This window comes from Mytilus californianus, unplaced genomic scaffold (assembly GCF_021869535.1).
Source record: "Mytilus californianus isolate M0D057914Y unplaced genomic scaffold, xbMytCali1.0.p SCAF_5, whole genome shotgun sequence".
Classification (NCBI taxonomy): Eukaryota; Metazoa; Mollusca; class Bivalvia; order Mytilida; family Mytilidae; genus Mytilus; species Mytilus californianus.
The window spans coordinates 11,785,558-11,801,092 of record NW_026262701.1 but is presented as its reverse complement, the minus strand read 5'-3'; the positions used below and the strand labels follow the sequence as shown (position 1 = coordinate 11,801,092).

Here is a 15,535-nt window from a genome sequence, read left to right as displayed (position 1 = left end):
TTCCTTAACTTTTTTTCATTATTCTTTGTTTACCAGTACAATGTACTTATTACTTTCTTCATGATCTAGTGTTTCTGTAAGTACTATTTAAGACATTTGTTCACCCAACAATTTTTCTCTTTATAACTTCTCTAATGCAATTATGGATCTTTCTTAAGAAAATGGTTTCCTGTCTTACTATTGTTAAGATTTGTGATTGTGTTAAAGTTCTTGTATTTTAAAAATTGGGATAGAAAAATACAACTATTAAAAAGAACATCCAAGGAAAATTCAATCCAGAAAAAAGTCAAATATATGAGTGTCCCTCATTTCAATATTTGATTTAGAAAATTTTTGAAAGTCAGATCCCAGGACCAAGTAAAATTTTTTAATTTTTTTACGTCCGCAATTTGTGAAAGCTAACTACACAATCTCTGCCATACTAAAAAAACCCTTACACCAACTGCCTGGGGGTCCAAAGGAGGCCTGTTGCAAGGCAGAACTCTGCCCCTATCAAATATACCCTCATTTTCCATTGACAGTACACATTTGTTAATATGTTCACTCCATGAGTATGTATGAAATAACTGAAATAACAGAAAGTTAAGCAAACAACAACTAACTAATCCTTATTTTGAAAGCTGTAAAATGGGATGTCAAATATTCTATTAAGCCATTAGATCCAATGTCATATTACCTGTTCTATTTCAGTTATCAAGAAAGCCAAAAGAAAATAACTTGTAAAGTAATAAATATTTTCTATGGTTTTGTTCGTAGATTTCAACACAACAGCTGATGATGCCATTACAGAGGATCAATTACAACAGATGTATGCTAAGATAGTTACTGAAGGAGAAGTTGGAAATATCAGTGAAATTGTAAATGCCACAGTATTGGGTCTTGGTGTTGCAGAACCTACTCTTGATCCCTCTGACCCAAAATGGTCAAGAGTGACCACTGACGATGGATACCGAATCCTTATACAAGTTGATCATCTAGACTTTGAAACAACCACTCTTTCACAATATGAAGGGACAATATTCCCCAGGCAACCAAAGATATGTGCATATGACAAAGGGGTATTTATCATATTTAGACAACAGCAATACTGTAAATTCAGACATTATTGCATGCATTTATCATGGCAATTGTTGAAGAATGGATAAAAATGCGAGTTTAGTTATTGCGATTTCAGGAAAATCTGTATACAGATATATGTATCATATAACAGAATGCTAGATCTTATTATTGCGATACTCAGCAATCACATTAATAAAAACTTCGCCATAATTTCTGAATTTACAGTATTAAGCAACCCTCATTCCTTTTCTCTTATTGAAGATAATGTATCAGAAAAATATACCAAAATCTTGAAAATACATTTTTACAAGGATATGGTTTTTGCCTGTCAAAAAGAAATGAATGAGTGATGTAATTTTTCTTAAATTCTTGTGAAAGGGCTCACGTTAGGTATTATAAATATTAACTTATATTAAGAAAAGATTGTCTGTTTTGTCCAGAAGAAGATATGTGATCCTGTGTTAAATACACCTTATTGCTATTTGGCAATCTGCAACACTTGACCTGAGAATTTGCAACACTTGAACTAATGATGTCATACAACAATCACTTTTCCTTCATGGCGACAGAAATTTTCTATTGTGACATCAAAATTTACGAGAACCTTTGTTATGTCTGGTAATAGCAGCCAAATTTATAGCTCAAAGTTCAAATACGAAATATTTCAGACTTTAGGGTTAAATTTAGGCTTTCCTTGTATTTTTTAGTCCAAATGAAATTTAGGCCTTCCTGTACATACATCTTTTAATGTTTTTATTTAGGGAGATAAGATAAATGACCTTGGAACAGATTTGTATCCATGGAATATAACAGCCACTCTGCGACAAGGCACTGGTAATCCAGATGGTGTATTGTCAGGAAACACTACCGTACCTTTTGTTAATGGGGAGGCCAACTTTAGTAATCTGGAGATAAGTCATCCTGGTATGGGCTATATTATAGACTTTAACATGACAGAACCTATTGAAGCTGAAAACTTAACCTTAGCCTCAGTACCACTGGATATACAGAAAATACCTGTTACAGCAGTAATTGTATCTGCCACTGAGGATGTTTACACTACAGAAAGTATGGTGATTCAGATGGAGCTAAGAGAAGAACTGACAGGGAATAAACTCGACAATATTGGATGGAGGGTAATATTGTTGAAATATCATAGTTTTATCATTCAGTTATGTTTTATAAAAAAAAGCACCTCAAGGTATAGCAGGGATTTTCATAAAAATCTTTTTGACTAGGAATGTCAGTTTTCCTGTCAAAGGTCAGAGGTCCTCTCCTGGAACTCAGACTTCCTCCAGCAATAAAAACTGCCATGGTATAGCCAATAAGAAAGTGAAGGGGGCATCAAGTTAACGTTAGAAGTGGGATTTGTAAAAAGTCAGTGCATCAACCAATTAACCATATATGTAGCTTCACATGAGCCTCCCCTTTTAATCCCTAAATCCACCTCTGTTTTTATGCCCTACCTAAGGGGCATTATATTTTTCTGTCTGTGCATCCGTCCGTCCGTCTGCCTGTCTGTCTGTCCCATTTCAGGTTAAAGTTTTTGGTTAAGGTAATTTTTGATGAAGTTGAAATCCAATCAACTTGAAACTTAGTACACATGTTCCCTATGATATGATCTTTCTTATTTAAATGCCAAATTAGAGTTTTGACCCCAATTTCATGCTCCACTGAACATAGAAAATGATAGTGCAAGTGGGCAGGTTAAAGTTTTTGGTCAAGGTAGTTTTTGATGAAGTTGAAGTCCAATCAACTTGAAACTTAGTACACATGTTCCCTATGATATGATCTTTCTAATTTTAATGCCAAATTAGAGTTTTGACCCCAATTTCACGGTCCACTGAACATAGAAAATGATAGTGCGAGTGGGGTATCCGTGAACTATGGACACGTTCATTTTTTTACTCTGTTAATTTTACTCTTAGTATTGCTCCTTTAAGTACAGAAAAATTGTCATTGTCTTCTTGAAAATTATTAAACTTCTGGTTTATGAATGTGCAAATGGGAAGAATTTCCTTTTTTTTTTCAATTATTTCCAGATTAAGGCCCTTGAATTTTGAAATTTAACTCATTTATTTCCCACAAGTCCATTAAGACTCTTACAGAAGGAAACATTAGTTTTATTTATTAAGAGTTCTACTTAACCTTAGGTAGGTGTCATTTAACATATAATGACTACTATTTAGTTCTTTATAATGCAATTCATCTGTCAATTCATTAATATTTGTGTGAAGGAGTAATACCATCATTGATTTTTCCATATTAGTCTTTGTTGAATTGACACTTTTCAAAAAAAAATTTTGCAGAATTTATCTTTGTTTCAAATAAAGAAATAATTGGCATGATTCAAGTTTTATCCAGTCCAGTACTACAGTGAACATTACACATAACATTTCATTACATATAAGATAATAACCATCACCAGAAGTAAACCAATCAAATTTTCATCTCTTTTTTTCCTGTTAACAAGCTTTAGTAACCATATCACCTGAAGTTTCCAACATATTTTATAGAAACAGCAAATAAAAAAAGAATGGTGCTTTTAAACACCAAAGATATATGTTTATGACTCAGAAATATTTTTATGCAATGAAATGCAGGGTTAATTTCCTACAACTGTCAAAATTAAGTGAATATTTTGTTCCCACCCTTTTTTGTATGAAACCGGATGTGATGTACTATGATTTGGTGGTATTACACCTGATGCAAACTTTTCAATATGTAGAGAAAACAAGATAATTTAAATGTTTGATGAAAAACAAATCTAGAGCTACTGTGTTGGGAGCTATTGGTGAAACCATGTAGGTTAATTTCTGAACTAGTGAAATGTCACTCCTACCATGAACTACTGGTTTCCTACAAATATCAATGAATCTTTTAAGGTATTGTAAATTTTACTTGTGCTTTAAACTAATACATTCTTTTGTAGTCACATGAATGGAATGTTCAAGCAGATATGGGAACCCCAGAATATTATAATGGCTCTTTACATGCAAGTAACCAGAAATTTTGGGGTTCTAGCAGTCAGGCAACATTCTCAGATTTGACATTTACATCATTTGGAATGGCTATAATTAATTTCCATGTGACTACCAATCCTCCGGAGTACAATTTTACTATACCACATTTTGTCAACGTCAAACAATTGCAGCACAAGTCTATGACCCATGAGGAGACCAATGATATTGTTCTAAAGATAGATGGGGATTATAACACAGTAGTTGGATCAGATGATCGTTATGCAAAAGCAATGTTTGGAAATTGGTTTGCTGTTATGTATGAAGATTTACAGATCAATTCAGTATCTTTGCAACCAGGTATATTTAAAGAAATCTTGTATTGTGGCTAGGAATACAATACTCATTTTAAAGACCCTGTATGAAAGTTAAATGAATCTAAACATACAAAACTTAGACCAGCAACACTATCATAAGGTTCAGTTATGTGAATTTGAGAATATAAAGAGTTTCGCCATTTCATAGTTAAAATTACAATCACTCATAATGAAAACAACTTGTTTTGAAAGTATTTTATATCCCATGTTTCCATATCAAATTTTAGGTAAGTTTTTATTACGCCCGTTTATGGGACGTATTAAGGTATACCATTGTCCATCCATCATCAACATGTCAGACAATAACTCAAAAACACTTTCACCAATTTTCATGTAACTTTGGTGAATTGTTTGTATCTATTGACGTAAGCTCCCTTTCGATTTTTATAAATTTTAAATTTTTACGTTTCCAAGTTATGAGATTTTATTCATAAAAAATGGGGGATTTTTCCAGTTTTCTGACTATAACTCAAAAATGCTTTGATAAATTTTCATGAAACTTGGTGAATTGTGTATATATATTGACATATTAAAGTTCTCATTCGATTTTTAAAAATTTTTGATTTTACATATTGGAGCATTGGGAATTTTTTCATAAAAAAAAGGGGGATTTTCCAGTATTTCGGACAATAACTCATAAATGCTTTTATCAGTTATCATGAAACTTTGGTAACTTGTTTATATCTATTGAAATAAGCTCCCTTTTGTTCGTTATAAATTTCTGACATGACATTGTGGAGTTGTGGAACTTTATTAGTTGTAAATTTTCAAAAACTGTCCAGTTGGGGACGGGCATATCATGCACTCATGGCACAGCTCTTTATTGACTAGCGGAATAAGATAACAGCGAAATATATACTACTTAACATTTCAGGATATCTTTGGTACATAATGGCATTTTATACTTCTCTAATTTAAGTTGTTTTATGTAAATACAGTCCCTCTAGCAAAATATTGAATCACGGGGCATAAATTTATGTGCTTTTCTTACAATTGAGTGTTAAACAATTGGATATTGAGATAAGTTTGAAAGTATTTTGGTAAGCTTCCCTGATTTGTTAAATCTCTATTATTATCTATCAATATTTATTACCATTTTTGTCTCGCCTTGACAGAGTCAAAAAGCGAGACATAGGTATGCTGTTTCAGGCGGCAGCAGCGGCGGCAGCGGCAACGGCAGCGGCGTCAACAAAGCATTAGTTTGTGATTATGTCTAGTTCATGGTGAACCACTAGTGGTAGGTCAATGGTATTTGGTATGCAGTTGTAATAGCATTGGTACATCTCATTACCATTGAGATTATTTGGCCCCGCCCCTCAGTCAAGGTCTATTGACTTTGAAACTTTGCTTTGTTTACATGTATTAGTTTGTGATTAGGTCAGTTTATGGGGAACCACTAGTGGTAGGTCAATGATATTTGGTATGCAGTTGTATACACATTGGCACATCTCATTTCCATGGAGATTATTTGGCCCCACCCCCTCATTCATGGTCTATTGACTTTGAAACTTTTGCTTCATTTTCATGTATTAGTTTGTGATTAGGTCAGTTCAAGGGGAACCGTTAGTGGTAGGTCAATGATAATTGGTATGCAGTTGTATAAGCATTAGCACATCTCGTTTCCATGGAGAATATTTGGCCCCACCCCATCAGTCATGGTCTTTTGACTTTGAAACTTTTGCTTAGTTTACAAGTATTAGTTTGTGATTAGATCAGTTTAAGAATTGAACCGCTAATGTTAAGTCAATGATATTTGGTATGGAAATGTATTTGCATTTGCAAGTCTCGTTTCCATGGATTATATAGCCCCACCCCTCATCATGGTTCATTGATTTTGAAACTTTTACATAGTTTACAAGTCAATGTTTGTGTTTAGGTTTGTTGAAAGGGAATGACTTATGATAAGTCTATGGTATTTGGTATGCAGTTGTATTAGCATTGGAACATCTAATTTCCATGGAGATTGTTTTGCCATGTACCTTCAGTCATGGTTCATCGACTTTGAATATTTGCATAACTTACATGTTAAAGTATTGCTATTTTAATTTCAACATTTGCATTATCAAAAGTACAAAAAGGCGAGACATATCTCTGTGTTAACAGTTTATTGTGTTATTCACAGGGAGTATTCTGGTAACCCTGAATGTATCAGGAAGCCATGATAGTATCAACAGTTCCTTGTATTCAACATGTTCTATGCTCACAGATGGACAGACAATAAACTATAATGGACAGGCCCTGGAATTGTCCAAATACATGTATTATAATGATAGTGTATTTTATGGAGAGGCATGTGAAGTTATCCCAGATGTAAGTTTACATTGATGAATTTCTCTCCACTCATAACTTCATTCAGTGTATAAAAAATATTAATTGTGCAGTTAAGAATTTTGTGTACTCTATAGCTCATCCAGATTATTATTCTACAGCATTTTAATAACTTATCATTGGTTTTATGCACTTGATGGATTGAAATTTGTCAATTTGAAATGATGGATTATAAGTTAGCACATTAAAAATCCAGAACAAAATATCTGATGAATTTCTATGAAAGCATGTACTTGTCTCTCACAGATTTCTGGAAAACTTATATATTATGGCTGTATCAGAAAATAGTAAGAAATAATAAAAATGTATAGGGTGGGGGTAACTATTACTTGCTTTTCATAAATGACCTCTGGATGTTACATTTAAGTTGAAAAATTTAAACATATTCACTTTTAAAATTTCTATTTTCATTGTCTATAACTTTGTTGATTTTAGAGAACATGTTTGGTCTTCATAAAGCATCTCCCTCTTTTTAAGCTGATTTTTGGTCTACTTTTATGTCTGTAGTAGTTTCAGCACAACTTTCTTTTTAAGTTTGTACCTAGTTTTATCAAGACAGGATAATGTTCATATTTTGTTCATTTATTTTATATGAATTAATTTTGAATAAAAGGAGATGTTGGGTGTACGTTAATGAGACTGCAATACCTTAAACAGCAAAAATAAACAAAAAACACAAAATGATAACAATTTGATAGATGATAACAACACATAATAAATAACAAAAACACAACATATGAACTATAATAGATAACAACACAAAATAGATATCATAAATAACAAAAAAAACACAAAATAATAACTATAAAAGATAACAAAAACACAAAATAATAACTATAAAAGATAACAAAAACACAAAATAATAACTTTTGATTAATAGATAACAAAAAAACACAACATAAATATAATAAATCACAAAAAATAAAATAATAACTAAAATAGATAACAGCAACTCAAAATAATAAACAATATTATACCTCATTAAAGAATGCTCTCAATTACTTAAAGCATGCTCAAAATACTTATAAACCTGCTGGTAAGTAATCTTGTCATCTTACACTGTAATTGTTTGTATGTATCTTTAATTATATGTTACAGAATGATGACAGTTCTGAAGTTCCAATGGCTATTATTGTTGGTTCAATTGTTGGATGTGTACTGTTGATTGTGATTATATTGGTTGTGTGGAGAATGAAGTCTCAATCCAAAAACAAAATACAGGTCACAGGTAAATAGTTTCAAGAAATAAATTAAAAATTCAGTAAAGTAAGAGTTTATTAATGATATGTTGTTTATATATAGGACTCTAAAGTGGGATGGGGACGCTAAAACGCAATGGTCACACAAAAGTGGAATGGTCTGTGCTATTTGATGGAACAAGCTGAAGTCTGATGCCGCGATACGCTAAAGTGCTTTTTTCCGCGAAAGTGCATTTGTTTGGGAAAGTATGGACGTTTGCAACATTAAATAGCATTATGACGTTACAAGCTGTTTGTACAAACAAAAATGGACATGCCGGTAAAACGGGAATGTTTGTGCAGATGAAGGTTTTTTTTACTGGACAAGAGAAGAAAGAAAAGAGAAACAAATGATCCCGATCCTGAACATTTTTGGTCAGTGCTTAAAGAGTTTGTATCAGTAGGAGTTACTTCCCAAAAAAATCATCCACAGTAACAGAAATGCAAACCTTTGATCCTGATGTTAATGGCTTATAGATTTTAAACCAAATTCAGCTTTGTCGGCGGGGACAAACGTGTTGCTGTCAGGAAACTGGAAAAAAAAGACTTCTCATGAACATAGAAACTGATGATAGTCAGGGAAGGTGTATACCGTAAAAGAGAGTGAAATCTGCAAAATGTGTCAAAGTATTTAATTCGTCCAAATTTGATTTAGAAACTCCTTCTATGTTTGTAATCCCATTTCATTTACTTGCGTGAATTAAAAGCTACTATTTTTACTTTCTAATTGAATTATTTTATAAAACTATTTTTTACAATATGGTTTGTCATGTCTGTTAAAGAGATAGATACTTGTGAACAAGACAGTAACCTAACGACCAGAGGTGTAGTATCATAATATGATTGCCAATGAGACAAGACTAAATGTCATTAATGTAATTAACTGTCGGTTACCATATGGCTTTTAACGCGAGCGTTGGCTAATCCCGCAGAAAGTATTTTATAAAGACCAAAAGGTATCAAAACCCCCAGTGTAAAACAATTCAAACGAGAAAAAATAACGGACTGATTTATATCCAAACAATAAACGAAAGACTAATAGGAACACAGCAAAAAACAAAAACCATTGCCTGAACCCCATTCCTGTTACACCTTCGCACTTTAGCGTGTTATACCATTGCACTTTAGCGTGTCATATACCATAGCACTTTAGCGTGTCATCTGATTGCACTTTAAAAAACAAACTACCATGGCACTTTAGTGTCTGACACCATCCCACTTTAGTGTCTGACACCATCGCACTTTAGCGTAGACCATGGCACTTTAGCATGATCATCACACTTTAGAGTCCTACATATGTATAATGGCGTTTACCTGTTTTATCACCAGAACTGAATCCTTTGACTATGCACACCTTTCTTTAAGACATCCTTTACGAGTCAGAGCATTTAAGGGCAAAATATCCACTATTATATACACTGGACAATGGACAAGACTTGACATTGATAGAATTAAAACTCCATAAATGGTATACCAAATGTTCAAGTGCCAAAACAAATTTGTATTTGACTGCTAGGCTAGAATATTCACCAAGAAACAGAAGTTTTTTTTTCTTTTAGCATTTTAAAAAATCCCATGTGAAAATTTCTGAATAGATTTCAATAAAAAGACCACAGAATAGTTTGTATCCCCTTTAATCCAACCCAAACCAAAGACCTAGTGTGAGCTTTTCATATTGTTTAAATTCTCATCTGTTAACAGTTGGGTAGTGTAATTTTTAAAATATCTTCTCTGAATACAATGTGCTGACTGAACAATCTTTCTTAAGGTGTTTAGTTTAAAACATATATTGATATCATCATGGCTACAGTTACTGAAATAGTAGATAGGGTTCAAATAAAGTATCTTAAAATCTTTAAAGATCATATAGCAGACAATTTGTTGAAAAATTATGAAATAAACAATCCTATTTAAGATTTATATATCATGATCCTAACCAATATCAAGCATAACAACCAAATTTATTGAAAGTTCAAAATTTGACAAATTAATCAATAAAAAAATATGAAACATCTAGTAAATGTCAAATTACTACCAAACTCTGGGGGAAATAAAATGTTTTTGATCCTCTTTAAGAAATAAAGGTGATGACTCTAACTGCCTTTAAATATGACTGCATGTTAATGTAATTCTCAAGATATATGTTTTATAATAATTCTTCCCCCTTAACTCTAGGTGGATTACTTAGTTGTGGGTGTGGTACAGGATCAAATGAAAAAGACACAGATGAAATTTTGTACAGAGAAAGGTCTTTTATGAGTGTCACTGGTCCTAAAGAGTCTGTTTCCAGAGACCAGTCTTTTGTCAGTAGTGCACCTAGTTCCACTGAATTCAAAGCACCAAGATTATCACAAGCATGGAATAGCAATTTTTAATTGAACATAGAGAGAGAACACTTTGTTTTTATTGTGTATGAACATTACTTATACTTTACAACTTATATACTTTTTATATCTCAGTGTTAAAATATTATTCATATACAAAATGTTGAATCAAATAATTTTATTTTTTTAAAAAAGGGGTATTTATTTACATTGATGGATGTGTCAAATCCACATTTGGCACCTTTTAGCCAAATATCAGGTGGATTATTATGAAATTTTAACTACTTGACCAGCAATAAAATGATAATTTTGGAAACTATGATACTAGTATATGGTGAGTGTTTAATCTATCATGCAATCAGTTGATGACATGCCATGCTAATAAAGGTGTACATATAAATTTACATATGTTTGTCTCCTGGTGTCCATCATTTCTAATGAGTTCAAAAATAAAATTCAAATACAATTACATCAGTTCAATTTAGAGTATCCTAAAGTGCATTCTGCATCCAAGCAGTCACAATTTAAGGTATTAACAAATAACACAGCTTGAAATGTAAACAATTTCAGTTTATATTAAATTGCAGGATGAAAACAATACACATGCATTGTCTAAAAATGTATAATTCATTTACACACTATAAAACAGGAGTTACACTAGGTGACCCCTTTTTTTACCATGTTTCTAAAACTTGTACTAATATGGAATATATATTTTTATACAATGTACATTAATTGTATATACTGTATATCTTTTTAACTTCAAATTAATACCTGTTAACTGCATTTAATCTTTTTATGACTTAAAAGTTTATTCCTTTTAATTATTTTTTAACAATGTTATAAAAAAAATCTTTTGCTTTTTTTTGTTGTTGGAGTTATTGTGCATTAATCATTTTAACATTATGAGTTTCAGATTATGATGTGTGAGAAAATTAATAAGTGTTGTATAAAAAGGAATTCTGATCTAAATTATTAGACTCTTGACTTAAAATAAAAAGCCCACTCACTAAATTGTAGGAAATAGATTGTACAAATCTTTGATTGTGTAGGCCCCAAAACAGATTTAAGAATTGAACAGTATTTTCAGTTTTACTTTAATTCGTCCAGTTTAAAGAAATGTTCTGTTAAAATTGATTATCCAGAAACTTGTTATGGTTTATCTGTTATATTTGACCAATGTATTTATTTTACATTTTATGCATGAAATATATTATAAATGTACTAATGTACGTTCAACCTGTTTTGTCATTTCTTTTATTTAAGTCCTCCTTGTAGAAACATCGTTATTTTATAAAGATATATATTCTTTTTTTTTGGTGATATATTCACATTTCATAGTTGAGTGTTCGTGTATATAATTCACAAATCAGCATGACCTTGGAGGTGGGGTATAATTGCTAATGAGACAGCCAACACTGTATAGAATTCACAAATCAGCATGACCTTGGAGGTGGGGTATAATTGCTAATGAGACAGCCAACACTGTGTAGAATTCACAAATCAGCATGACCTTGGAGGTGGGGTATAATTGCTAATGAGACAACCAACACTGTATAGAATTCACAAATCAGCATGACCTTGGAGGTAGGGTATAATTGCTAATGAGACAGCCAACACTGCATAGAATTCACAAATCAGCATGACCTTGGAGGTGTGGTATAAATGCTAATGAGACAGCCAACACTGTATAGAATTCACAAATCAGCATGACCTTGGAGGTGGGGTATAATTGCTAATGAGACAACCAACACTGTGTAGAATTCACAAATCAGCATGACCTTGGAGGTGGGGTATAATTGCTAATGAGACAGCCAACACTGTATAGAATTAACAAATCAGCATGACCTTGGAGGTGGGGTATAATTGCTAATGAGACAGCCAACACTGTATAGAATTCCCAAATCAGCATGACCTTGGAGGTGGGGTATAATTGCTTATGAGACAACCAACACTGTATAGAATTCACAAATCAGCATGACCTTGGAGGTGGGGTATAATTGCTAATGAGACAGCCAACACTGTATAGAATTCACAAATCAGCATGACCTTGGAGGTGGGGTATGATTGCTAATGAGACAACCAACACTGTATAGAATTCACAAATCAGCATGACCTTGGAGGTCGGGTATAATTGCTAATGAGACAACCAAACACCATAGAACAAATAATTCATGTCCATTTCTAATTTAATTATGTCCAATGATCCTGACTGCCAATCAACATGGTCGACAATAGAACATAAGGGTAAAATGTCTATAGTATTATAAAACCCACTATAGATAGAGAAAATCTGACAGTGGCAGAAATGTTCACAATGTTGAGATCTACCTGCTGTCCATTTACATCAAAACTGTTTTAAGACAAATTCTTGTAGGAGTTATTGCCCAAATGATGAATTAAAGAAGTGTTCAATCTCTCTTCATGGCCAGGAATATTGTACTGCCAGTGCTAGCTTTTGCTTGCAAACAATTATGGTCACCATGATCCCACTTGAAATAAGATAGCATAAAGCACTTACTGATGGCCACACAATAAACAGAACTATATTCAAGCTTTAAATCATATTGTGACCTTAACCTTTTGACTTGAAGTTGAATCAGTCAAACTCTCTTCATAGCTAAGAGCTGGATGCTATTTCATAACAAATAAGATGCAAGACTGGAGCTCTATTGTGCCTTTAATCTCCAGAAACATTTGTGAATCCTTTTTATCAAGTCATTGATATTGATTTATGTTCAAGCCCTCTCCATGGCAAACCATTCGGAAATGTTAAATGCAGAAAAGTATGTCATCAGATACCAAAGGCAAGCCTGAACTGTAACCCACTGACTTAGATGGACCACTTAGACCTTTTTTGTAGTAGGGGTGAGCAGTTGAGACATTGAGTACCCCACACTTTGCCAATATTTTCAATAACAAAAATACATACCCTATCAAATATTTTGAACAAAAATATACCTATACCTGTCATGCTTACGCTATTTCATGGAGAGATATCAAGATTTGACAAATATATCTGATGCATTTACAACTGTAAAAAAATCACCATCTGAGTTTCAGATACACATGATTCAATCAGTAACCTTGTCATAAATTTCATCTTAATTTATCGACAGAAAGCAGAAAACTTACTACTATTGAAATTTGGTAATTAATTGGAAGTCACTAGACCATGACCTACAGGAGCAGAGCCTCGAAATAGTCGTCAAACTGATATGTACTGATAGTAATGCAACTTTATTGAAAATAACATTGATCTATCACAAGTAGTTAATATCAAACTACATGTAACTTAAGCAGAAAACTTAACATTGAAAATTACTTACTAAAATGAAGTCACTGGACCATGACCTAGGGAGCAGGATCTTGAAATAGTTATAAAACTAATATGCAACTTTATAGAAAAGAAAGACGCTGCTAGCAACAAGGGTGCAGCCTGAAAAGCAACTCATTTGTCTCTTAGGGGAGACAAAAATCAGTTCCATATCTACAGGAATAACAGAAACAAGACAAAATGACAGAATGAGTGAACTATTTACTCTGCTCACTTAGTGGAAAAGGCTTAACAAGAGTACATTCACTGAAATGTCTCGCCTGTTTTACTTGATTGAATTTTATTTGATAGTGTGTAATATTAAGGTTTTACTGCAAGTATCACATAAATTTAATATTATTAATGATCCATGTAAATGAGGTCAAGGTCAGATGAACCCTGCTAGACAGACCAGTACACTTTACAATCAAACCATACACTAAATATAGTTAACATATTGATTATGGTATCTGAGAAAGACATAAAAAAAATTGAAAATTGATCAATGAATTGAACCATAAAAATGATGTCAAGGTCAGACGAACCCTGCCAGACAACATGTTCACCATGCAAATATAGTTGACCTATTGCTTACAGTATCTGAGAAACATACTTAACAATGAACATTTAATATTGACCAAAACCATGAAAATGAGGTCAAGCCAAGGTCTGATGAAACCTACCAGACAAGACATGTACACCCTTACAATCATTCCATAAACCAAATATGGTCCATAGTTTATAGTATCTGAGAAATAGACCAAACCACAAAAACTTAACATTGATCAATGAACCAAGAAGATGAGGTCAAAAGGTCATATGAAACTTGCCATTCTGACATGTACACCTTACAATAATTCCATACATCAAATATAGCTAATCTATTGCTTATAGTATCTGAAATATGGACTTGACCACAAAAAATATCCCTGATCACTGATCAATGAAATGAGTTCAAGGTCAGGTGAACCTAGTCAGATGGAAATATAGACCTTGCAATGATCCCATATACCAAATATAGTTATCCTAATACTAATAATAAGTGATAATTCAAATGACAAAAAAATAACATTTTGTTTCAAGCAGTTGCTGAACCATGAATATGAGGTCAAAGGCAATGGTCATATGACAGACTTAACTTGGTAAAATAAGGCATCTGCATTCAAGGTATGAAGCATTCAGATCTCTACCTTCTGAAATATAAAGCTTTAGCGAGTTTACTCTGTCGCAGGCGACACAAAAACCTCGCACTCATAATTAATTCTCCAATAGTCCCATGTCTACTGCAACTGTTATAGCCAACAGCAAAATGTAAAATATAAAGATGAAGCCTGACATTGCATGTTTATTTTCGCCATCCATTAATTATAACATTAAACTAATAACAATTAAAGATTTTCAAAATTTTAACTTCATGATTTTGAATTTAGATAAAAAAAAACATTGTAGAATTTCATCATGTCTATTTCAATAAATTCTACACAAATGAAAAATTTCAATTTAAACAAAACCATAAATCATTATTATAAATATTTTATAAACATGTAAGATTGTTCTAGGTGAAGTAGTAAATTCAACATATATTCATAGCAGTTTGTTTTATTTTCTATCCAATATATCAATATTTTATATCAATGAATTATCTCCCCTTTTTATATTAATACAGATTAAAAAAATCTGTGTTAAGCCTCAAATACAGTAAAATCAGTATTTTGTTGGAAAAAGTAAGCACTTCCCTACTTAAACTTGACTATTAAAAAAAATCTGCTTACCCTGTACCACTAATTTACCTGATATCTTTTTAAGAAGGCAACAGGATCAATTTTTTATTTAAATTTGGTTTACCTCTGCAAGAAATTTTTGTATATTTCTTTAAAAAGTTGATTCCAAATTTCTTACTTTTCAAAAACAAATTACAAAAAATGTCAATTCT

At 32.3% G+C, this 15,535-nt stretch overlaps 1 protein-coding gene across 1 annotated transcript in view; it reads left to right on the top strand.

Moving 5' to 3' along the window:
• Nucleotides 1-11,525, top strand: part of LOC127703203 (fibrocystin-L-like) — a 47,787-nt gene extending 36,262 nt beyond the window's left edge. Inside the window, exons 26-31 of the mRNA XM_052207731.1 lie at nt 757-1,058; nt 1,821-2,195; nt 3,992-4,379; nt 6,519-6,706; nt 7,823-7,952; nt 10,138-11,525. Of these exons, the coding sequence (XP_052063691.1) occupies nt 757-1,058; nt 1,821-2,195; nt 3,992-4,379; nt 6,519-6,706; nt 7,823-7,952; nt 10,138-10,337 (1,583 nt within the window). The 3' untranslated portion in view covers nt 10,338-11,525. The remainder of the gene's footprint in view (nt 1-756; nt 1,059-1,820; nt 2,196-3,991; nt 4,380-6,518; nt 6,707-7,822; nt 7,953-10,137) is intronic.
• Nucleotides 11,526-15,535: the final 4,010 nt, after the last annotated feature.